At 38.6% G+C, this 26,727-nt stretch overlaps 1 protein-coding gene across 3 annotated transcripts in view; it reads left to right on the forward strand.

Moving 5' to 3' along the window:
* LOC136866255 (F-box only protein 44) overlaps window positions 1–26,727 on the forward strand; it is a 98,283-nt gene that overhangs the window by 1,792 nt on the left and 69,764 nt on the right. The window contains exon 2 of one of the 3 annotated variants that reach the window (XM_067143054.2): window positions 4,642–4,802. The exons of the other annotated variants lie outside the window; for them this stretch is intronic. Within the exon in view, the coding sequence (XP_066999155.2) occupies window positions 4,642–4,802 (161 nt within the window). The remainder of the gene's footprint in view (window positions 1–4,641; window positions 4,803–26,727) is intronic. 3 annotated transcript variants of the gene reach the window in all.

A 26,727-nucleotide genomic window follows, 5' to 3' on the forward strand; every position in this document is an offset into this window, starting at 1 on the left:
CAATCTCAGATCCTGCATATAAAATGTCTGTCTGGAAAGTTTCTTAGACAAATCATGAGAGGGTATATTCACTCTTTCCAAATATGTGGCCTTCAGTTTTTCTAATTTTTCAAGACCTTCTTTATTTGGGTGTATCCATACTCCTTGTAAACCATAAATTAGATGGCTGCTGGGTCTATTTGCAGATTAAATAACTGCAAGATTGTTTTAAGAGAATTTGTTTAATGCTTGATTTTGTTGATTGCTCTTGTCGCTGTATTCAGCCTGTTGTTTATATAGAGAGTGAATGCATTTCCCGATATCTAAAAGGTGACTCACAAATACTTGAAGCTATCAACTGAAGCTGATTTTAACCAATGTTGAAGATTTCCCACTTCCTTCCTTTTCTGAATGTTACCGATACTGTCTTCTCTTTGTTTAGTTCTAGCTCATTGACTTTTGCCCAGTGCACCAATTGCCTGAACGCTGTTTGTGAATCTCTATCTGATGTAGAAGTTAGTGCCATGTCATATGCGCTCATGAGTAGATTGACATTATCAAGTTAAGTTGCTTTGGTTATGTCTGCTGTAACTTAGCTATTATGAATTGTAATGGGCTTAATAGGTCTCTTTGTAGGTCTCCCACCGTCTGGTTTATGGGGTTTGATCTATCTATCCCGTCACAAATCTCCACCCCAGGTGTTGGTGAGGAGGTTTCTTATAATTTGCATTAAATAGTGATCTGGTCCTATAGTATTTTCTAGCTTCCTTACAGGGCCCCATACACGCGCAGACTTAGTCGGAGGTAAGTCTGCGCAAACCAGTCTCTTCAGACATGTCTCTGTGTGTATGGCCGATAAGTCTGCCAACAAAAAGTCTGCAGGTAAGTCTCTGACATTCTGGCGCTGCTTGAATTCAGCCGGAGACTTTGTGACGTAAGCGCTATCTCAGAGTTGCGGCAGGAAATGTAAATGTGGTAACCTACAAATATGAAAACTGAAATTGTTTTTGTGCGTCTTCTTCGTGCAGGGCGCTACATTGTGTCAAAATAACAACTCATCTTCTATACCGACTATCTAATTAATTTCAATCCATATACATTTTTCAACCATCCGAAGCACATAAACAGAAAACAGCTGAGCACGTCATATTAAAGTTCCTCGGTAAGTAATTATTTAGTCTGAGCGTGTGTAGGCAACTGCATACTTCCGACTTACCTCCCGGAGGCAAGTCTGTGCAGGTAAGTATTCCAGAAGTCTGTGCGTGTATGGGGCCCTTAAGAGTACGTTTATGGTTCTGTTTATTGTAATTGCTATCTACTGTTTTTTGTGTCGAATGCTTTAAAATAGTCAAATATAGCATGAAATTTTCCCCTTTGATTGGCTCGCACTGTGTCTATATTATCTTGAAGGTTACTGCACTGCTTGAAACGTCGATCTTCCCTTTCTAAACCCAAATTGGGAGTCACGCAGTTTGTCGTCTGTAACTTTGGAGAGACGTTTACATGGAAGCATTGTCAAGATCTTGAGTAAAGTGCTTTTTAGGGCAATGCCTTGGTATGCATTTGAATCTGCTGTGTTTCCCTTACCTTTATACAACAATATTACTGTTGACTTCTTCCACTTATCCAGCACTGCTTGTCGTACACATTTATTCATGAGAGTTGTGATTGGTTTCACTAGCACTTGAAGCGTAGCTTTTAGATGCTCATTGTAAATGCCGTTTGGGCCACCAGACTTGTTATTCTTTGTGTTCTGGACGGTAGATACTATTTCCTCCTCTGTGAATAGGTTCATCTCATGGCAAAATGCCTGATATTCTAAGTGATTTGTTGAGTGCATGTCTCAGGACTGCAAAACTGAGGTCAGGTGTGCTTTCCAAGTTCCATTGAAGTATTTTCTGGAAACTGGCTCCCTTAGATGCAATGCTTTATATGGCTCTGATTTGCTCTCCTTGATCAGCCATCTGTCTTCTTCCTCAAAAATAGTCTTGATCCTTTGATCTTCCATTTGTATTCTCTTTTCAGTCTAGAATAGATGTCTAACTGCTCTTGTGTTTGATGCAATCTTGATCTTTAAAGGGCATCATTGGCTCTTCCTCTGGCTTTGTAACAGAAATGTTGAACCATGGTTTTGATTTTCTGCTGCTATTGCTTATGTGATGTGTGTGCATTAATATAAGTTTTTCTACTGTTATTGCTGCCCCATTTACAAATTTTGTGTAATGATTTTTTTCACTGCATCAGTATTTATGGTGCTCAGTGGTGAAAGTTTGGTTTTCCTGCTGAGTTTATTGTGCTTCCTGGGGTCTTTTCTGCTATGTTCACAGTGTATAATATCGTTTCCACGCGTAGGGCTTACATACTTTCTACTAACCTCCAGAATAATGATCTACCATAGTGCTTTAAGATCTGTGTTAACAAAAACTAAGTCTATGGCGCTAGATCTATTATGGCATATGTATGTTTTACTACTTTTGTCATTGATGAGTGCTAGACCTTTTTCTTCAAGGTAGTTCAAGACTTCCATGGTTTTCTTTGAATCTGTGTCTAACTGAAACAGTAGTTTAAGTCTCTTGCAAGGGTGGTTGCCTCACTTCTTCCAATTGAGTTACTGCTTATTATCAACCTTATAAAATCTTCTTCTTCAAGTTACCACAGTTGTGACCTTGTGACCTTCAAGGAAATAGAATACTGTTTTCCCCACCCTCATTGGGGACTCCATCGTGCTGATACCATGTGCCGTTATGTCAATTTATCTGTGCCATACACTTCAGTTTTATTTTTCTAGCCATCAAGCTGATGAAATTACATTGGCAAGGTGTAAAGGGCTGTCGCACTTTAAATCATATTATTTAGTGCAGGGTAGGAAAATTCACTGCCTGGAATAGACCTGTGTGCATATGTGCAACAGTGAATGAAATCACCTTGAGTACAATTCCCTTCTGCAACTGTGCATTCAGCACTTATATTTACATAAGTTGCTATTATTGTCTTCATAGGAATCATCTCGAGCTGTGTATTCAGTTTGTTTTTACCAGTAATGGCAATGTATCATAGACTAGTAGGTCTACTTGGAATGCTCTTGATTTCCATCCTTACATGCACTGGATATCACATATATATGAAAATCTTCATCTTTTTATTGTGGCTTTATATCTGTTATGACCCCAAAATCTCCAGAGCAAAAAGTACTTTCTCAGATGGTAGTTTGGGTTCTTCTCACTAGATGGAAGCAGTAATAATAGGTAGATCAAAAGTTCTGGATAAATAGATAGATTAAAGATACCATAATTTCCCATATCAGTCAACTTGTCAGTGGAACCATCTCAATCTTCTTGCTTGCCAAGTACAAGTTACTCAATTTTCTAAATCTCTTTTATGTTTTATATGCATTTCAAGCAGCATTTTTTAGTTCAATTTATTCAATTAAAACTCTTGATACGTGGAGTCCTTCTGCAACTGAGCATTCAGTATTTACATATTTTTATAACTTATCTTCTTAAAAATCACCACAAGCTGTGTTTTCAGTTTTTTTTTTTTTTTTTTTTTTTTTTTTTTTTTTTTTTTTTTTTTTTTACAATGAATGGCGATGTAACATAAACACTGTTTCTGGTATGCTCTTGATTTCCTTCCTTACATGCAAGGGATATTACATATGTCTGTAAATCTTCGTCATATTAATCTGGCTTTGTTTCTATTATGAGCCAAAAATCTCTAAAGCAGTGACTAACCAGTGTGCCTAGGCAGCTTAGGGTGCTGCAAAGTTTGCTTAGGGATGCCTCAAGATAATTTGGAAATAAACGAAATAGCCTAGCCTAAATGTATTTTTGGTTATGGTCTACTTTAAATAAATTAAGTCTAATTATTATCATGCATAACAGATGGTGACACTCACTGATTCATTTCTGAGAATTAATTATTCTTGCATATGGCAGATGGCATTACAGCCAGTCCCTCGTAAGCATTCCTGAGGCTTTGATTGAACATATAAAAGCAAACGAGACCCCCCTTCCTGTGGCACCACTTTTAGTTTTATTTTCATAGCCTTGATTCTGTGTTTTTTGCTATGGATAAGTTTGTTTTTAAACATAAACTGTAGGACAGTGAAGTGAACATTTGGCTCCTACTGCTTGTTTTTAAGTTGAATCTTACATTTTCTCCTGGACTATCAGTTTCAAAAGTTAGCAGTGAAAACCAAGAGAAAAGAACGTATCTGGTCAGTTAGTTAGCATATGAATTTTCATGGAATAAGAATGAAGAAAACCCTCTCACTGAGTGTGTTGTTTGTAGGGTTCATATAGCAACCAGGCTATGGTACCTAGTAAGCTGAAGTAGCATATTACAACAGAGCATCCTGGTGACTCACAGAAAAGTATGTCAACCTCATATGGTTCACATTGTTTAAAGCAGCGTTTCCCAAACTGTGTTCCGCAAATCCCCAAGGCTTTCCAAGTGATTCTTAGGGGCAGCGGTTGTGAAGATGACAAAAATGAAATTGTTGCTTCCATCTAGTGGGAAAAACAAAACTACTTTCATCAAGCAAAAAACACTTTCTCAGATGGTAGTTTGGGTTCTTCTTGCTAGATGGAAATAGTGATAACAGGTAGATCAAAAGATCTGGATAGATAAATAGATTAAAGATAACATAATTTCCTTTATCAGTCATCTCGTCATTGGGACCATCTCAATCTTCTTGTTTGTCAAGTACAACTACGCGATAATTTTCAAAATCTCTTATGTTTTACATACCATTCAGTCAGCATTTATTATTCAGTTTCTTCAGTTAAGAACTCTTGATATGTGGAATTCTCAATGTATAGCAGGTAAGTTGACGTGCCGTTATTACTATTATAATAATAAATAATTTTATATTAATAAGCAGTAGTAATATGAAGTTAGGTTCACACATGGGATTTTTAAGTGTCATTAATCCTCTGACTGTTCACTCCAGAAACATGACCTAACTACCAGTGCCATGCTGTTATCTCGTGAAATACATGTTTTCAGTTTAAAAGATTGCCAAATTTTTCATGTGAACATGGGTTACTGTTATTATATAACTTATTAAATTGCTCAGAATATCACAAGAAATACTTTTGTGTAAGTGACAAATATTTAACCAATGTATTTTAACTTATAAAGTGAATTGTAGAAAATTGATAGACATATGGGGCATTAAAGTTTTAAAAAATTGAAATAATTGTATGGGTTAATAAATGAGTATTAGTTTTATGGTAAATAGAAATATGAAATGTTTTTAAATTCATTTCAACCTTTACAATGGATACCTGGATGTTAATTTGATTTGTTTCTTTGTTACAGAAGTGTTAGTTGCTAAAATTTCGTTGAAATGAAACTGTGGCTTAAGACCTGATAGTCATCAGCCTTCAACCAATGCTGAATCAAAAGTGGATAACATTAGCTGTAATCTTACTTTCGTAGAAGATAGTGCAAATTAACTGGGCTTGAGTTTCGAATATGCTGCACCTTATCCTACTTCTAAGTCTACGATACATAGTGAAGAGGGACCGGAAGGAAGTGAAAACCAAAAATGTCATGATTCATATTTGGATATAGGATTCTCTGAGTTTGCTGATGGATGTCCACAGTGTGATATGTAACAAAGTTTTGCTCAATAGCTCTATTTTCCCTGCCAAGCTTAGATGGCATTTCAAAACTCATCCTGACTTAACAAATAAAGCTGCAGACTATTTTGAAAGCAAATGTGATGAACTCGATGCAGTTTAGGCAAAATTTGTGTCTCATTCAAAGACAGTGTGAAAGCACTGAAAGCATTATACGTAGGTGGATCAAATGGTTAGTTGCACTAACGCGCCGCAGCAGCACGCTGTGTGTCGCAAACGTGGGCACAGCGGAGAAAGGGACAGACACTGCCCACACATCTGTTAGGCAGGTCGCTTTGGTGTCTCGTCCAGTATTGTGTGAATAGCGGCCAAATGCAATGGTGCGTCAACTGGACGTTCACTCCAAGTATGCGGTGCGTGCAACAGTCCGATTCCTATGGGCCAAAAGAAAGAATTGCATGGACATTCATCATGAAATTAGAGCTCTGTATGGGGAGCGGGCCATTTCCCTGCAAGGTATCGTAAAGTGGTGTCAGCAATTCGAAGCCGGACGCACGGATGTCACGGACAACCATCGCGAAGGCAGGCCCACAACGTCCAGGACCCGTGCAAAGGTCAACAGTGTGAATGCGATCATTAGACAGAACCAGCGCATTAAACTGAGAGAAATCGCGACGCAGCTGAACATGTTGTATGGCAGTGTATTCGCCATTGTTCACGAGGACCTTGGATATCGTAAGCTGTGTCAAAGATGAGCTCTTACCGATGAGCACAAGGGACAACGTTTCCAATCCTCCCTGGCATTTTTGCAATGCTATGTCGCAGATGGCAACAGGTTTCTGCGGCGAATCGTCACAGGCGACGAAACGTGGGTCCACCACTTCACTCCCGAAATGAAGCGAACATCAATGGAATGGGTGCACCCCTCATCACCACAACGAAAGAAAGCCAAGGTTCAACCTTCAGCCGGTAAGGTTATGGCGACAGTGTTCTTTGACATAGAGGGTTTGCTGCACGTGGAATCCATGCCGAAAGGAACTACGATCAACACTGCGTCGTATTGTCAAACGTTGCACCGGTCGCATAAAGCGATTAAAGAGAAGCACCGGGAGAAATTGAGCGCCGGTGTGATTTTGTTGTACGTATAACGCAACACCTCACAAGGCCCGCCAAATGAGAGAACTGCTGCAGCATTTCAACTGGGAGGTCTGGCAACATCAACCCTACAGTCCCAACCTAGCGCCATGTGACTTTCATCTGTTCGTTAAGCTCGGAACGGAGCTCGGTGGTCGACGTTTCCAGACCGATGAGGAGGTGAAGGCCGCTGTCTCAGAGTGGTTGCAGAATGCTGGAGGAAATTTCTATGCATCCGACATCAACAATTTGGTTGTGCATTCGCAGAAATGTTTGGAGTATCTTGGAAAATATGTGGAAAAGTGACGTTACAGTGTAAGTCGTTATAGTCGTGTTGCTGTTGTATAGGTGGTGTAACAAATGGCCATAACTGGGAAGTGCAACTTATTTTCTGATCTGCCCTCATATATGGCTAGTCATGACCTGGCTCTTTCTGGTGAACTTCACACCCTTGCTAAAACTCTTATATTTACTTTTAGTGAACAAAGTGAACACAAAAAAAAAAAAAAAAAAAAAAAAAAAAAAAACAGACTTGACCTCCAGTGTGCCCTAATCAAATAACACTGTGCATAATTGAATCCAGGATCTATCAAACAATGTTAAAATTACCATAATTTCCTGTATTAGTCAAACAAAATTTTTGCTACAACTGAACAAATACAGTTGGTGGATTAGCTGTTTTAATGACATTCATGCAGTATGAATTTTCAGGTTCTTTTCATGAAGATTCTGGTCAACAAGACGCTTCCATCCTCTATAAACAGCAGTAATGATTCTTTTTACCCTGTTTGATGCCTTAATCATTGAAAATTCGATACCATAGGACAATTGTATTGACGTGTGCACAGATGGCACAAAGGCCATGATAGGTCATGTTGCTGGTGGTGTTACTAAAAGAATCAAGTAAGTTTTAAAAAACTGCATAAGTAGTCATTGTGTACTATACCAACACTTCCTCGCAACAAAAATATGTCAGCATTACTAAAGTAGCTACTAGACAACACTGTTGAAGCTATCAACTTTGTTAAGGCATTACCTTTGCAGTGTAAGATGCTCAAAATACTGTGTGAAGATGTAGTAAGTATACACAAGTCATTCTTATTACTCACAGAAGTACGATGGTTGTTACGAGGTAAGCGTTGTCCTGTTTACTTGAACTTCGAACAGAAGTTACTTCACTTTTCAAATGATGAGAACAGTGTTTATTTGAATGATTCAGACTTATTGTACAAATTACCAGAATGTTCTTACTTGGCAGACATTTTTCAAAAATGACAACGCATCTAAACAAGGGAAATAGAAGACAATATATTTGATGCCAGTGACAAAATTACCACACTGAAAAAAGACAATAGCATTCTGCACGGAGGGTTTCATTATTTTAACCATTATGGTTTGATTTTGGTCCACATTGACTTACTCTAAATAAGTTATATAATTAAAATACAATAATTGTCATCTGTACAAAATATTTAAAATCACATTAGTCTAAATAAATTGTATTTAAAACAAAACTTGTCATCTAAATGAAATACTTAAAATTATGTAAGAATCAAAATTTTTTACATAAAATAAGCATCTCTCCTTAAAATTATAGATATCAAGTCTGCAAATTATTTGGTGGAATGTTTGGTCACTGATGAAGAGAATAAGTGAGATTCTCGAAACATGCACAACATTTTATTAACATGTTGAGTGCCAAACCGTAATTCATAGGACTGCCGGCTAGTGCCGTGAGCTAATAAGATCGTGTTACTCCCTGGTGCTAAAACGTTCACAGGCTTAACCAAGCAAATGATCGCTGAAATGGGGGTATATTTATGATATATTAGGTTAACTTTTATGTATATTAGATAAAATATTGCTACCCCGTATGGGGTCGTATTGGTCATTACGAATTGTACACGTACATGCGCCCCCATATGGGGTCGCACTTATACAGTAGTTACTGTCCCGATGCTCAGTCATACCTTTTCCTTTGCAGGGACGTGTTATATGTCGATTATTAGAGGTGTGTTAGCCTGTTCATACTGGAGCCGTAAAAAGGTACGATCCCCGATTTTAGGTCAGGAAATGTTTGTAAATGATGATCTTTCCATTTTAGGTTAGGAAATTTTCCTATAAAATGTAGTTGTATAAAGTAGTGAAAATCATGCGGATTTGGTAAATTAGGATGTAAGAGAATAATATTATAAGAAGAATTAGTAGTTGTGGAATATTGAATAAGTATGTAATTTTGTTTGTATAATGTTTAATTTGAGTAAGAAAACCTAGCAGCGATGATTGTGCAACATGGGAAACCAGTGACTGTATCGTTTGAATTGTTGCAACAGCTGGCTTGGAAACATGGAGTACAGTGGGGAAGTGTACGCTGAAGACTGTAATTCATCAGTGTGGATGAACGTGCGAGATCGCTATTAGCTCTGTACTGGGTTCAAAATCACTAACTATATACTCCGTCTATATTATCATTGTCTGACTTGTTTGATATATTGTCCAGACTATCTGCACTGTCTTTTACTGCCCGATTTACTCATAACGACTCAAAAAAGGAAAGGGAAACTCACAGCACTGCACACCTACATATACCATTCATGCGCGAGATAGACAATGACTTTGTCACCCTACAAAGCACTCTTCACGTATCCATATGGGGTCTCACCAAAACAGAAACAGACAAATGGAAGATAGACTATGCACGTACTTAAATAGACAACCAAAAGATGGCAAGAAGAGACTTTATACAGCTTCGAAACACACGGTTACTGCTCACCCAAATGGGTTCGCAGAGTTCTCGATTTAGAACGAACGTACGACCCCATATGGGGACGTGAAGTTCAAGAACTTGACTACTCTCATGTACTCAAATGGGGTCGCTTGTCACTCAACGTGTTAATATGGATAGACTAAGTAGCGTTTTATAGTATTGACAGGGTGGACATAGATCTTTACCAGTCATTTTCACTGATGTACTACATGGAGGCGTTGAGAATAAGGATTTAATACGTTTCCCATTACCTGCAACTTTACAACAAGAAAACAATGTAACAATGACTGAATCATTGCCAACAATAATAAAAGAACACCTTAACAATTTGCTTCAGAATTTTAATTCATACTTTCCAAGAGACACTCAGGAATTGCTTCGAGAGAATTCTGAGTGGATTGTAAATCTATTTTCAGTGACGCTGCAACTAGCAGGCCTCACTGCTGCAGAATATGAGGTCCTTCAGACAGCCACTGTCAGGCATCATTTGAAAGTCAATGACTTCTCGAATTTCATGCTCAATTAGGGGAGGATCTTTCGATATTAGATTCAAAAGCTAAATTGCTCTTACTGCATTTTGTTTCTACTTATCTCTGTAAAATGGGCCTTTTCGAGGTACTTGGCTACATAAACTAAATATCAAGCTCATTTGAACGCAAAAGACAATATGCATCTTCAGCTGATTTTTGTGACACCAGACATTGACAAGCTCTTCTGCAAGAACCAGGCACATTTTTCACATTACCTTCAGGTGTAAATGTAATATTGTAATATTTTTCAAATATCTTAACTTGGTATTATATCATTTTGTAGATTTAAATAATTAATAATATTGTCTGCATTTCTTTTATATTATTGTTTCCTTTGTTATAACATATACCATACCTTATTATTCATACTTCTGTATATGTAATTTGTGTAATAAGCACCATAGAACATAGACAGATAGAACTACATTGAACATTTCTTGGGGCTCCACGAGAAACATTTGTGTAAAAAACGGTCTGTGTGGCTAAAGAATTTTGGGAACTGCTGGTTTAAAGTATGTCAGTCACTCATCATAGAGCTGCACTTACAGTTGTCGCCCAGGTGGTTTACCTAGTCTTTTCTTAAATTATTTCTGAGGCCTAGATGGTATAAAAGAAACAAACAAACAACACAAGAAATTAAAACTTCTTACAATGTTAACCTATTAAGAGACCCCAGTATAAAATGGCTGTACCAGAACAGACTTAATAATCTTACACAGATAACACCAGGTAGTGACAACGTGGAAATGGAGTGGTCTAATTTGTGTTCAATTTTAAAGCAGTCTGCTTTTGAGAGTTTGGGAGGAAAAAGGGTTTAAGAATCTGGGATGAAGAAATTGAAAGTTATTTCAGACAAAAGAACTGCTTACAAACATTTTTTGTCAACTAGTAAATTGGAAGATAAAGTAGAGTATCACCACAAGAGAGCAATAGCAAAAAGGGAAGTGTAGAAAAAGCACAGAAAGAGTTGGGAAAACTTTGTTTCACACCTGGAGACTGATATAACAAGACCACAACCATATACCTATAAAATATTCAAGAAACTGAATAATGATGTAAAGGAAGACATATACATTAATGCAATACCTCTAATGGAGTGGATAATTTATTTTTGGAACCTTTAGAGAGGTTCAAATATTGAGCCATTTCTTCTGCCAACATCTCTTAACAAGTCTTTGGAAACCAATACACTCAAAGAACTGGAGCTAGTACTCAGAAAACTTAGAAATGGAAAAGCATCTGGAGAAGACTCAAATAATGCAGAACTATTCAAGTACTCCAGTGACATCTTGAAGCAAAGATTTCTTAAATTCATCAGTCTAATTTGGAATGGCAACAGACCACCAGAGAATTGGCAAAAACCTCTAGTTATCCTTCATAAGAATGGCAGTGTGATAGATTGTGGAAATTACAGAGGGATAAGTATACTTGATTTTAAGAAAGCCTTTGATCTAGTTAACAGGAACAGACTTCTTAATATCTTAGCAGAAGATAATGTCCCACAACAGTTAATAGATAACATATACAACATGTACAGTGACAACATAATTGCAATAAAGTTAGGTAATCATCAGACTGAATGGGAACCTATCAGCAGAGGTGTGAGACAAGGTTGTGGACTTTCTCCTTTGTTGTTCATAATCTATATGAACAAAATGTAGGAATGGAGGCATGGATCAATCCCAGTCAGCAGATATCTCACACATCTAGATGCCATACTCCTTGCTGATGATGTTGCATTGGTAGCATCATCAGATGATCTTCAATGGTCAGTATTTAATCTCCAGAAAGTCTCTTCAAAATTTGACATGCTCATTTGACCACAAGAGAGCAAAATAATGGTTTTTAAGGGGAAGGACCCTATCCCCAGTAAAATCTGTTCGGACAATAAAATTTTGGAAAGAGTCAACAAATTCAATTTTCTGGGATACAATTTATCTTACCAAGGGGAAATTGATATCTCTGCAAAAATAACCAAATTTACCATAACAACAGGAATCATGAATCATATCACGAAGCCATCTCTTGTCCAAAAACACACTCGCTTACATCTTTATAACACTTTAGCCAGACCAACCCTTTGTTATGGCAGTGAGGCATGGACAATAAGAACTCAAGACTTTTCTAGAATTACAGCACGTGAAATGACGTTCATGCGCAGAACAGCAGGTGATACAAAATGGGATCATATAAGAAATGAGGATGTGCTTAAGGGACTGAATGTGAAACCAATAATCAATTACATCTATGATTATCAAGAAAACTGGAAACATCACGTTCAAAGGATGGAATCTGGAAGACTACCAAAGGAGATCCTACGCTATCAACCAAGAGGACAGATATCTATAGGACGTCCAATGAAGCGATGGAAAGAAAATTTAAGACCGTAACGGGCCACATGGCCCAATACTTGGAAATATGATGATGATGACATAACCTCTCCTGCCCAAATGCCAACTTCACCTTCCCGGGATGAGCAAACCTGTTCCCACAGACGTGGCCCTGTCAACTGAGGCAGTATAACCGTTACATCAGTTATGGAGAAAATGTGATAATTTCAGCTAGTCCATTAGCGTAGAGGTGGCAGCCTCACCAATGGTTTTACTTCCTTCAGGCTAGCAACCCATCGGAAGGACATTTGATTGCTTTCAAGTCTTGCAAAAAGAAAAATGCAAGGTCGTTATGGGACATATGGCCCAATACTTAGAAGGAAGATGATGATGATTTCAAGGAACTTTGAAATTTATTGAACATTTCACTTAAGTATTTTCAGAGTAATATATGATCAACTTTTTGATGAAGGAAACAAGTTTTAAAATATCTATGAAGCCATGAATTAAGGAGTGATAACTGCTTGGATTTAAAATGATCCATTATTTTCAACCTCCCATTGTCCCAAGACATCACTTGCAAAAGCCTTCAGTGCATTATTACATTTTTGCTAGCTTTACCAGACATAAATAGAAATTATGTTTTCTGTCCTAACGCTTTTGTGAACTGATGAGAGGAATAGATGTGTTACAGGAAGCATTAAGGAAGTAACTTAATCATCACCAAAATTAATTTCCCATAGATGGGTCGAAACTAGTACCGTGTAATTTATAATTTTGTGAATATATTTTAGTATTGAAAAGGTGGAAACATTTACGTTTTTATTATTATTACTTATATATTATTCTCAGTTCAATACGGACCAAAAACATGAAATTCATAACCATTAAGGTTGGGAAAGGGCTAGGATTGGCAAGGTAGTGGCTATGGCCTTAATTAAGGTACAGCTCCAGCATTTGCCTGGTGTGAAAATTGGCAACCATGGAAAATCATCTTCAGGGCTGCCGACAGTGGGATTTGAACCTGCCATTTCCCAAATGCAAGATCACAGCTAACTTGTTTAATCACACTAACTACACACTTTAGTTTTGAAGGATTTGACTTAGTGCATTGTTTTAAAATAGTGATTTGACATGACAGGCAGAGCTGCTTCAGCATGCTCAAAAGTGTGATATTGTACAACAAGAGAAAAGTCGTCTGCATAAGAAAGTGCTCTGTAGGATTGGTTTATCATTTATACACAAAATAAATATTGTAGGCGATAGCACACTTCCTTGCAGTAATGCATTCTTTTGATTTCTCCACTTGCTCATTTTATCATTGAATCATTATTATTTTCCAAATTCAGTTTCCCAGGTGTGGTACTTATCATTGAATGAGACATGCAATCTCCTGTTCTGAAGTATTGTATAGATAATTTGCACTAGATGGTAGTCTAAGAAAGTACTAGGCCTGTACAATTTGGCCAACAGGATTTTATGGTTTATTGTGTGAACGATTGAAAAGTTTGCACAGAAACTGAAGTAGCTCATAGAGAGGTACAACAACATTTGAATAGGAACGTATAATCTAGGACAAAACCCTGCATCAGGGCAAAGGTGGGAGTGTCTGGAATAACATAACAATTTATTTTGTTAAGTTTTCCAAAATTCTCTACACTCCTAAACAATGAAAAACTGACTTTCACAGGAAGTAATAGTTGTTCGTGCACACAGTGAAGGTAAACACTGGACACTAAAAGTTGTTTACAAAGCTATTTGAACTGTTACCCATTATATTCAGTGCAGGCAACACATTGGCATAGTAAACTCTGATGCATTCTACCAAATACATTACATATTGCATGAACTCTCAGATGCTGCAAATCTCCTGGCAAGAAGTGTTTCTGGGTTCAGGCTCTGGTGTCCAGAGGTGGATCCAGTATTCCCTAAGGGGAGGGCTAATTTTTTTTTAAACATACCATACCACAAAGCAAAAACAATAAGTTTACATTTTGTAGTAAAGTGAGAAGTGAGAACCATACTAAGAGCTATATTTCCCCTTTAACAAATCAAACTTTTATACTTCCATACATTTTCATGAATATTAAAGCATTTAGAGTTCTCATTGTTATATGAATATAAAAATTTCACTAAGCATTCAGTATTAAACATTTTCATAAATAATATGAAGGAAATATTCTTCAAATAATTTAATAATAATGTTATTGGCTTTACATCCCATTAACTACTTTTACGATTTTTGAAGATGCCAAGGTGCCGGAATTTAGTCCTGCAGGAGTTTTTCTACATGCCAATAAATTTACCAACATGAGGCTGATGTATTTGAGCACCTCCTGAGCCTTAACAGGAGGGGATCTGCAGAAGAGTTAGTATGAGGTTTCGGAGTTCACAGAGAAATGGGTGTTAAAAATTAACAGCAAAAAGTCAAAAGTGGTGATTATGCAAAAGAAAAGGAGAAATTAAGGAGAGGAAATGGTGGAGGTCTCAGAGTTTGCGGAGAAATGGGCGTTAAAAAGTCGAAAGTTATGATTATTCAAAAGAAAAGAAGGAGCAATAAGGAGAGGAAATGGTGGATTCAGGGAGGAAAAAATAGAAGAAGTAGATAAAATAGAGTACCTAGGAGTCCTGTTAAATAGGAGAGGAGGGTGGGAAGACCTTATAAAGAGAGCAAAATGGAGAGGTCTCGCAGCACTAGCTGCGGTCAAGACAGTAGTTAAATTTTCAGAGATAGATTATAAGATTCTAAGGATGGTTCTAAGATCACTAGTCTTAAGCAGAATTGTGGGGACTCGATCGGAAAAAAAGGACACTCGTCCTTAGATTTAGCAAGATTATTATGGGTTTACCTCTATGTCACCCAGCATGGGAATGTTGCTTTTATGTGGGGAATACATGGAAGTGGAGTGTGTCAGAAGAGTAATGAATGACTGGTCAAGATTGAAATGGGGGGGAAGGTGGAAGAGTAGTGCAGGAGGCATTTAAATAGCAAGAAAAACACAAGTATAAAGGAAGTTGGCTAGCAGAAATAAAAAACTTAAAAATGTAGGCATGGATTATATCTGGTTTGAGACTTGGAAAGGCAAAGGGAGCAGAAGCCAGAGAGCGCTGATGACTAAAATAAGGGATATGCAAAGGTAACAATGGTTGGAGAAATCTAAGAAAAAAGCATCTCTTGAGTTTATTTTATGAGGTAGTCCAGGTCTCCAATATTAGCATAAGATTCAGAGAGAGAAGAGGTTTAACCTGGTGGATCTTGGGATTACATAAGGACAAGGAGGAATGACAATACGCTGTGCATTCTATGTGGGAACAGGTCGGATGAATTACACCTAGTAGGACAATTTGTAGAGACAGGGAAACTAAGGAATAAGTTCCTAAGTGTTAAACAGCAAGAAATAGGTAGAATTGATGATAAGCCAAACATTACTGCATGGTTCTCCAAAGAATGGAACAGCAAAGGAAATCTGAACTCATTCCTAAGTGCCATGATGAAACTGTGTGAAAGAAAAGTAAAGTGAAAGTGTGATAGTGAATTAAGAAATGAGTATGCAGACACTCAAGTGGAGAGGAATTTAAACTGTATTGAGGACGGACCTGAGGCAGCAGAAAAGTTATTACACCCAGCAGAAAGTAGGATGTTGTCAAAGCTCGCTAGTAGTGGTATTGCATTACCAGACTAGCCAACTAAGGCAACGTTAATGTGGGTCAGTGCCAGGTGCCGCATGCAGTAACAGTTTTCATTACCTTAGTTTTACCTCTACATGTGCGTAACCTTAACAGGACGTGCAACATTTCTTATCTCCTATTTCTCTGGTTTGCATCAGACACCATAGCGGTTAGCACCACTGGGAGGTGCTTTTATTATTATTATTTCTGTTAAATAATAGTACCGTGAGAAGCCTCACGAACCTGGCATCACCATACATCTGATAAGCACCAGATACCTTTGCATGTTGGGCTTACGCTCCGCTGTGCGGTGGTCATGGCGTGAAGGGCCCACTATAATACACTTAGCTGGTTTAGTATTTATAAAGGTAGATTTGATTTACTCCTAAGGCCAACGGCTCTCCGTTAGTGAGTCGACCGTAGGTCATTTGTTTCTAATTACTATATGGTTATTCATCGTTCTTAAATGGGGGAGTTTATACATTTTGTTCATTTTTATTGAGGTATTGAACACTGTACTGGGCGAAGGCCTGTTTGGTTCAATAAATACTGCTACTATTTGAGCACCTTCAAATACCACCGAACTGAGCAGGATCGAACCTGACAAGTTGGGGTCAGAAGGCCAGCGCCTCAGCCACTCAGCCCAGCTTCAAAAAATTTAGCAAGTTCCTAACATATATACAGGATGCATCAGAACTATACGAACAAAAACAAAAAAAATTCAGGGATGCTCTTCGTGTTATGTGAAGAACAATGATGAAATTGGCTTGGCGGAGAAAATTTTTCTTTTTCGAGAAAATGAGGTTGCTTTGTTACTTCCGGGCATGAGATTCAAATTTATGAACTTTCCGTATTTGCCATGCCAGAGAGCCAGCCACTGCATGTTGCAATGCTTCAGAAGAGGGAAGGGAGGGGAAGTGGGAGACAGAGGTAATGCTCGGTGCGAATGCACAAGTTCCTTGTTCGTTTTGCATAGTCAGTTCCCAGCCCCAGTAGGCAGTGTACAGTTTGTTCTGCATAAATTAACTACTATACGAACCACGTAGAAAGAGAAGATGAACTTGTACCAAGAATACAGGTAGCTTTCCAAGTTGTTCGCTACACACTACACATCCTTGACAGAGTCCAAAGGTCACTACTACACCAGCGTGAACTGTGCATCAAAGTAGGAGGAGGGCATTGGGCGTATTGCTTCCTTCGTTCAATATTTCATTCCATTTGCAATGTTGTGAGTGAAGGAATACACAATCGTGGGGTGGCAGCGTTGCATCTTCGAGCATGTTAAATAATAAAGAACGTTACTGCGACCAACAGATGAGAAACAGTCTGGTGCATTCCTTGATTGACAAATGTGTCTTAATTAGAGAGAGAGTGTGTGTGTGTGCAGTTATGACTGTTTAATAAACAAACTGTGGATATTGCCTGTAAGACAGAAGAACAATCCTTATGAGTCGAACGAGGAAATTTGTGCATACTTGTCTCCATCATACAGCCCAATTCCACTCCCTCCACTTCTCTTCCCTTAAGCACGGTAGTGGCTTGTGTTCTGGCATAGCAAATATGAGTTCATCAATTTGAATTGTGCTCCTGGAAGTAACAAAGTAACCTCATTTTATCTGAAAGAAAAATTTTCTCTGCCAGTCCGATTTCACCATAATTTTTAACATAACACAAAGAGCCTTTCTGATTTTTTTGTCGATGTAGTTCTGATACACCCTGAATATTAGATTACTGTAAACATGGAGATGTCTTTCTTCTTTACATAATATCTGTGTCGGTGTGACGTAAGGCAAATTGTAGGAAAAAAAAAAAGTAAGTAATACTGCATTCATGCTATTATCTTCTGTTCCAGTACCACTTCTACTCCCACTGTGTAGATAAGATGATTATATACACATTTATCATTGTGGATTAATTTTCGGTACTCATCTTCACCAGAAACTAGTTTTTCCCAAGTTGCTTTACGTCGCACAGACACATATAGGCCTTATGACGACAATGGGACAGGAAGGGGATAGGAGTGGGAAGGAAGCGGCTGGGAACCATACAAGGTCTGTGAAAGGTAGTTCCTTATGAGGAAAACAAGATTAACGGTGATCCCTTTGCGAACACTCAAATTTACTGATCATCAGTTCCAGTTAAAGCACAAAACAAATTCATTTACAGTCAAAACAACATATAACAATGTATGTGCCAGCGCACACTCGTTATGAAAAACATTTCTACCTTGCTTCTTCTAGACACAGAATTTACAACTATTGAATTATGGACGATGGCAGGGTACTTGCAATTTTAAAGAAAAAGTTAAATCATCGTGAAAATAACAACATGAATTAAGGAAGGGGCCAGTGGAAACATTTACCAAACGACAGATAGTAACAAAACAATAAAATTTAACGCAGAGGCCAGTTCAGTTGCAGCCTTTCCTAAAACTCTTCAGTAAAAGGTGCATAGTTTCAAACTAGCGTATGTTAAATCGCTACAGAGTTACTGGAGCCATCCCCAAGAAAAGGAAAAAAACCACATTACAAACTACTTAAAAGACATGAGAACAAAGTAACATTCACATTAGATTAGAATGTTCAAACCTCCAAAAACAAGGGGGGTATGACTAGTCTTGAGGGCTAAATTATTTGAAGTTAAAAATTGGTGAATGGAAGACACCCCAGGCAAACTCCGGTGCACAAAAATTTAAATTGAGAATTTACATTTAAAAAGTTAAAATCCAAAAAATGAACCAAACAGTGCTCATCTCGGAGGGCCGGTAGTCCCATCACAGGACAGATGGAGGAGTCCTCTGCTCCCTTCGCTGGTCACAAATCAAGGACGACGGAAACAATCTTGGCCCTGGTCAAGTCGCCAGAAGCCAGAAGTGGGCCTATCACGAGATAACCGATTAGCGCGCAGAATTACACTCAAGGCTCTTATATTTACCAATAAGAAATTATGTCATTTTAGCCAATCAAGGCTCCGAAATTTTTGATGAGAAAAGATATTTACAACTTCCAGAAACTTCCTTTCAGATGCAACAGGAAATCACTAGAAGCATCTTACCAACACAGGCACGTGCAACTACACCCTGCCACAAAAGTTATTACTTTGTTAATTACACTGTTATTCACATTATAAAATTTTACACAATTTCAAGTTACATGAATGATTTATGGGGTTCACATTCCCAAATTATGACAAATTTCCAAAAGTTCTTCTTTGTCCTCATTCGAAATGATCATTTTAAATATCACACACAGTCAATTTTTGAAAGCAAAACAAATGAACATATTTTACAAAATCAAAATTAAAACGATAACTCTTGTCCTTCCGTAATGTACTTTAACATCTTTATTTGAGTTCTTCCAAAATAAAATAAAGTTATACACAACATCTTTCAAAATACTGTTTTCTTATCACCATGACATCCTCCCCCTCTACAAACTCGAAAATAGCTCGAGGCAAATAAATTTTAATATAATTTAAGTTAACCGGGAGGGTTTGACCTGATATCACATCCGACACTCAACACCACAGTATCTTCGTTCTTGAGAAGAACGTCCATTACTGTTCGAAGAGTCCCAACTTTAGGTGTCGCTGACCACACGCAGCTGCTGACTACGGCCGATCGCCAACAACTCCATACAACGTTAGTCCAACCGTACCTGTTAGGAACTTCATATCAGCTCACCCGTATAGTGGACTGACCAATAACCACCCGAGAAGTGTGATGCAGTATAGTATAACTGCCGCCACTAGGAACATCAGGCCACTCCATTTCATGTCGGATGACAGTGACCCCACAGTTTAATGTGCTTTCCAAACAGGCACGGCAGGTTGCACCTGGGATGGACCCAGTTATAGTAGCCACTAGAATACAAACATATCTGCAGCAGAAAGAAGAAATTTTGAAAGAAAGCCATCGTCCAACAATTCAGATGATCTTGAAGAAAGATGATGTGTTCAGAGGTTTTTCCTTTTATTCCCTTTAAACAACTAACAAAATCAGTCACCCAACCGGTGGGTTGACAACCTCCATAAGGAGATCCCCTCCCATACTATAGACTTGGGATACCCCAGCCCCCCGGGGCAAGCACTGTTAATAAATTTCAAAAAGAAAATGGTGAAAGATTAAAAGGAAAGTCTACTGGAGTTTTCCCTTGGGCCCGAAAATTTTTCAGATAAAATCTGTAGTCAAGGACATGAATGCAAATCTTACCTAACCTTAGTACAAAATTCATTACATTTAAAGGAAATAAATACGTAAGAAGGACACCTAGTGTGGTCACCTAAATTTTTTTTTTTTTTTGCTAGGGGCTTTACGTCGCACCGACACAGATATGTCTTATGGCGACGATGGGATAGGAAAGGCCTAGGAGTTGGAAGGAAGCGGCCATGGCCTTAATTAAGGTACAGCCCCAGCATTTGCCTGGTGTGAAAATAGGAAACCACGGAAAACCATTTTCAGGGCTGCCGATAGTGGGATTCGAACCTACTATCCCCCGGATGCAAGCTCACAGCCGCGCACCTCTACGCGCACGGCCAACTCGCCCGTCACCTAATTCCCAAGCTACAAAAACCAACCCTAATTAAAGTATAAGGGTACCTGAATAATTTGCTAGCCAGCATCAAAAATGAAATTTGCTTACACCTAAGATTTTCCTTGTAATTAAAATTTCCTTATAATTAAAACATAAATGGTTTCCAACTTGTCAATTATAACTACGATATCTTGATTTGGGACAAGTGGACTCTGCTGATCCTCTTTCTCTCAGGATCACTGACTAATAATGACACAGGTGTTAGGAATTCTAAAATTGTGCAGGAAACTCAAAATCTTGGAGCTAACTTGCTAATGACATGGTCCGCAGCACTATTGACAGGATGGGTCTTAAGCCCGGTCACCCACAGACAGATTGTACGGTCTTTGCCCGTGATTGTGGTTACGTTGAACTTAACTTTCAAATTTTTACGCGCACGCTGCCACGCAGCACAGATCGTTTCTGGATTTGCAACGTCAGGAAGAAGATCGTTAATGGACCATAGATTTGAAAGTGGAGAATTGGGGGTGAATGCTAAGCATTAATGAAGCAGGAGTTTGCTTATGACTTTCATGAATGGCGGTATTGAAAGCAAATGACAACCAATTGAGCGATGAATCCCACTTACAGTGGTCAGCCTAGTGGTAGGCAATAAGAGCAGATCTAAGATTTTGATTCACTCTTTCAGCATATTTGGCCTCATTTAATTAGGGGTAGTGGTTACATGAGAAATTGACAAATGAGAAATTGTACACAGGTAAAAGCACTGGCATTGTCACACACCAAAAATTGACAGGGTCCAAGTGAAGCAAAGATCTGTTTCAAACAAGAAATGGTAGTGTTAGCATTAGCCATACGAGTAGGGAACAGCCACATAAAATGCGTCAACACACACAAGTATGAATCGATGGCCAGTCCATGACCTCTGGAAAGGACCAATGTAATCAATGAATAATCTGTCCATAGGGCGAGAAGCTTGCTCAGATGACAACAGACCTAGACGCATATTAGGAGCAGGTTTACTAACATTGCAAGTTTTGCCAGATTTGACAAGTGTACGGATTTCACCGTCCAATGATTTCCAAATGAAATGTTTACGGATTTTCTCTCTAGTTTTGAAAACACCGAGATGTCCACCTACAGGGAATTTGTGGAAATATTTAAAGAGAGCAGGCACCAAGTTAGCTGGAACGACAATTTTGGGGTCTCTTCTACCACGGGCAGGACATCAGAGAACACCATTCTTAAGTACATAAGGTTTGACGTTTTCACCAGACTTAATTCTTTCTATAATAGCTTTTAATTCAGCATCATCTTTTTGATGTTTAGTGATATCTTTAAAAAGAAAATGGGAGCTAGTGAGTTTACAGGATCAAATGCAACACCTGTGAAAAATCCTACATCGGACAAACCGGTAGAAACTTCAATACCAGATACCACGAACACACTAATGCAATAAAATACAACAGGTTTTCAGCCATCGGCCAACACATGCATGATTATAACCATAATTTCACCAATATCGAACAGGACGTGGACATCCTCGAATTAGCAAACAAGGGCCCTTTACTCAACATAATGGAAAATTACTACATACACCTAGACCAATACTTCAACGCCAGTCACAATCTCAATGAAATCTCAGAGAAACCCAACATACTCTTCGATCTATTCATCACTTTCCTCAGAAACAATAATGCAGCCAACCAAAACTCAATCCTAAGTCTAATCAAAGGTACTTTTCCGAGACAATTACCCTTTTTCCCGCACCCTTCAGCCCCGCCTTAAAAGCTCCCCACCCCCACCTCACCCCAAGCCACCCCCACTCTTCCTAACCCCCTCCTAACCCGCACGCGCCTGCCCTCCTCTCTGCCCACACTTCTCTCCCCGCCACCAATCGCACACCATCAGCTATACTACACACACCGCAGCGCGAGGTAAGCGTCCTTTCACTTTATGTTAACCTTTTCCTATCTCCATTTTTTGTTTTTACCGACTTTCTCCATTTAAACAGGTCCAATTTGGTTTCTGCTAAGAACTGAGAATCAATATATCCACGCGCAGTTTCCACCTTCTTCTCAACCAGAAATTCAAAAATAACTTCACGTCCAACAATCAACAACGCAACCGACCAACACAGCTTTAATACACCAAATACCTAATTTCTCCGCTTAAGTGATCAGTGTCAAGCCGACTCGACATTAAAAGAGTATCACTCTTTACTCTCCAGACTTTGTACATACTTGTATATATGTTTATATGTGTTATTTTACATTGTTTCTTTAGTACGAGGACTACTGACATCCACGAGGTTATATTTTTACAACTCTAAGCACCCCACTAGTACTTTGTTCCAAACTTGTTTGTATATATATTATTATTTACTACTCACCTGTACCATACTAACATTTCTCATCTCATTACCAAACTTCACTTTATAAATTATAAAATCCATACGATTATTACAGTTAAAAATAACATGTTTTAGGATTCGACAAAAACTTATGTATGCTTTAATATGGCTGATGATGACCCCTAGGTGGGTCGAAACTAGTTCCATGTAATTTATAACATTGTAAATACATATTAGTACTGAATAGGTGGAAACCTTTACTGTGTTACTATTCATATGTTATTCTCAGTTCAGTACGGACCAACAACATGAAATTCATAACCCTTGAGGCATTGTCAATCGAGAGCAAAATGCCTTCAGAGCCAATTTGCTCCCCGCATTCGAGGAAAGAGAGCAGCTTAGTAAGCAAGTAGGGGAAGTCCATGACGTAATACGTACTGAAGGCCAGTGGCTCAAAAGTATAGCACATCTTTCTGGACAGGTTAGATTGCGATAGGATACGTGTGAACTCATGTGAGGTGACAGTAGTGCGTTTCCTCACATCACACGGTGTTCAAGTCTAGTTGGTTTTTATGTCACTATGTGAGGAATTTTAGAATAGGTTTTCACAACATTCAGGCATTAGAAAAGGATCTGCAGGTGTTCGCTACACCCTTCTGAGTGGATGTGCAAACTGTTAGACCATAACTGCAGCTAGATCTGATTGACTTACAGTGCGATACCCAAATGAAAGATAAGTTAGCAAACACAACGAGTTTGACTGAATTTTATGTTCGTTTTCCACAGGAGAGATTTCCTAGATATGAACAGTGCTAATAACAACTGTCAAAATTCTTTGGATGGAAAACAGATTTCCAGATTATGCGGAAAATCACATAAATTGATAAATATACATATTAGTAAAGCACATCCAGAAGAGTATAGGTGGATATAAACTAAATGTTATATAGTTAAAGATACTGTTAATGAAGACTTTGCCGACATAGAGATTAATACACAAACTACTGCTGCTACTCCTTCCACTGTTGTGCATTGTAGTAGTTCCATTGATTTAATGAGAACATGGGAGGCTAGAATGCATAAAGTAATAACAGACCTAACACCAGAGCAAATAGATTATATTCTCTCAGAGGTTTCCTCTTTTTTTTTTTTTTTTTCTCGATGAATACACTACTCAGACCACAACACCTGGTGATGTAATATTTTAACCTACATAAACAAAGGGATTGGTAATAATGGTTTCACTCACTCTCAAGCTCTAACCCTGCAAGAAGATCTAAGTGAGAGAAAAAGAAGAAAAGTCAGAAATATGCATATGACGTAGCACATTATAATTATTATAAAAACCAAACCCCATGGCACTTACACCCTTGAAAGGGTTCTGGCCTGCCCAGCGACCTCTGCTTAGCCCGAAGGCCTGCAGAGGGGCCGTGTGGTCAGCACGACGCATCCTCTCGGCCGTTGTTCTGGGCTTTCGAGACCGGGGCTGCCGTCTCACCATCAGATAGCTCCTCAATTCTAATCACGTAGGCCAAGTGGACCTCGAACCAGCCCTCAGGTCGAGAGAAAAGTCCCTGACCTGGCCGGGAATCGAACCCGGGGCCTCCGGGCGAGAGGCAGGCACGCTACCCCTACACCACAAGGGCCAGCATAATTATTATAATAACAGAAAAAAAGTTGTACAACGCGTAACGAGTCACATCCTAACTGTCCAGCGCCTTTAAATGTTGTCGAGGGATATTTCTCAGAATTATTTGAGCCTACTAATGATATCTTTGGACTCGTCTTTTCAAACAAACCATAGCATTGCTAATACGCTGATGTCATCAGAGGAGGATGTTAACAGAACCCTTTCTGGTATGCGTATGGATACTTCTCCCGACCTTGATAAAATTTCAGCAAGAGTTTTAAAGCAAAAAAATTCATTACATTATTAGGGTCTGCGATGATCCATTTTGGAGTGGTTCCTACAGAATTTAAAAAGGGAAGAACTATTCTTATATTCAAAGGTGGTGACCCTCTTGATCTAAAAACTGGAGGCCTATAACCATTTTCTCAGTTAATAAAAGAAGAATTGAACGTGTGTTAGATAAGATGCTTTGCAGTCTCATAAGCTTTTCTTCTCATCAGAGGGGTTTTGTCTCTTCTCCAGGAACATACATAAACACTTCACTGATTAATGGCTGCCTTAGAATGGCTAAGGCAAGAAAACAGTACTTTTGCGTAGCATTATTACAGTAGATGTAACGAAAGCCTTTGAATCAGTAGGACACAAACATATTAGCAGATCTTTAGCTTCCTGTGATATGCCTGAGAATTTAAGAATTGTAACTGTAAAATTAATAATCGACAACTGTATCCAAATCGAAGTAGGTCCTAACAAAACAAAGGCAATCCCATTAAATAGGGGAGTTATGCAGGGCAGCCCTCTGTCGCCAACTCTTTTTAACCTAGCAATAGACGGAATAATTAAGGAGCTTACTGACCATGATATTTCTGATGTATATGGGTTTTCAGTGGTAGATGGATTAAGCAAGCTATCTTGTCTTGCTTTTGCGAATGACCTAGCTCTGATAGGAGATTATAAAATCAGCATAAGCTACCTCATTCAACTTGCAGAAAGCACTTTGGCATCCATTGGTCTAAAAACAAACGCAACAAAGAGTAAATTAATTTGTCTCGAAAACGGTAATCTTGTACCAACCAAAATTACCACTGTGGACAGTTCTGTTCTTAGACAAATACTGACGAACGCATCAGATATCTTGGCGTTAATTTTAGTGATGACATTGTCTTCGATGAAGCTGAGGTCATAAAGGATCTGAATATAAACATCAACAAATTATGCAGTTCACCTTTGCTGAAACCTGATCAGAAACTCTCCAGCATTAATCAGTATATTTGGATGAATGTTATATATCCCCTGCAGTGTGCACCATTAGGAAATATTAAAAATAGCTTTCTAGATGATATAGATTACTGAGAGGAGCTGTGAAAGAAATCATCAGGCTTCCTCAAAACTGTCCAGATGGAATGATATATGCTCCAAGAAGTTGTCGTGGACTGGGTCTTGTGAAAACTAAATGGGAGGCTTCCTTACAACACTTCAACATCTGTAACCATCTGCTTCGAGTCAAAGATGCCCACCTCCTCTCTGTCAGAGACTTTCGGAGTAAGAAGAAATCTGTCTTTGGCATTTTAAATATCAACGAAGCTGATAACAATAACTGGACTGGCAGGCAATTAAGAAAAGTCTTAAGGGAGAAAGCCTTTCATATGTGGGCTTCTCACTCCTTGAGAGGAAAGGGCATCTCAGTATACGCTGACCTACCCAAAGCCAACTTTTGGGTGAATAATCGTAGTGGTTTGTCATCTTCAGAGTGGACAAACGTCCTTAAAATGTCATCCAACATCTTGGCGGTTCGAGCAGTCCCTGAAAGGTGCACAAGTACAACCCGCTGCCGTCATCTTGACTGTGGCGAAACTGAAACTTTAGGACATGTGCTTGGTATCTGTCCCAAGGGAGTGCTTTAAAGAAATAATCACCGTCACAGGGTTAGATCAGCTCTAGCTTCAGCGTTAAGGGAAATGAAGTGGCACGTTTGTGAAGAAGTTCACTGTGTTTCTTCCACAGGGTCGAATAGAAGAGCCGACATCATTGCCCTTCATCCAAGAAAGCACACTGCTTTAGTACTGAATCCCACCATTCGTTCTGAAAGGGACATTCAGCAGGCAATTGAGGTTGACAGAGAAAAGAAAGATATTTATGAACCATGTGCCTCCCATATTTAAGAAAATATTACAACATCCGACTTGAGCATTGGTCAGTTAAAGGATGCTTTTTGGTA

The sequence above is a fragment of the Anabrus simplex genome, chromosome 3 (assembly GCF_040414725.1).
Source record: "Anabrus simplex isolate iqAnaSimp1 chromosome 3, ASM4041472v1, whole genome shotgun sequence".
In the NCBI taxonomy this organism is placed as follows: domain Eukaryota; kingdom Metazoa; phylum Arthropoda; class Insecta; order Orthoptera; family Tettigoniidae; genus Anabrus; species Anabrus simplex.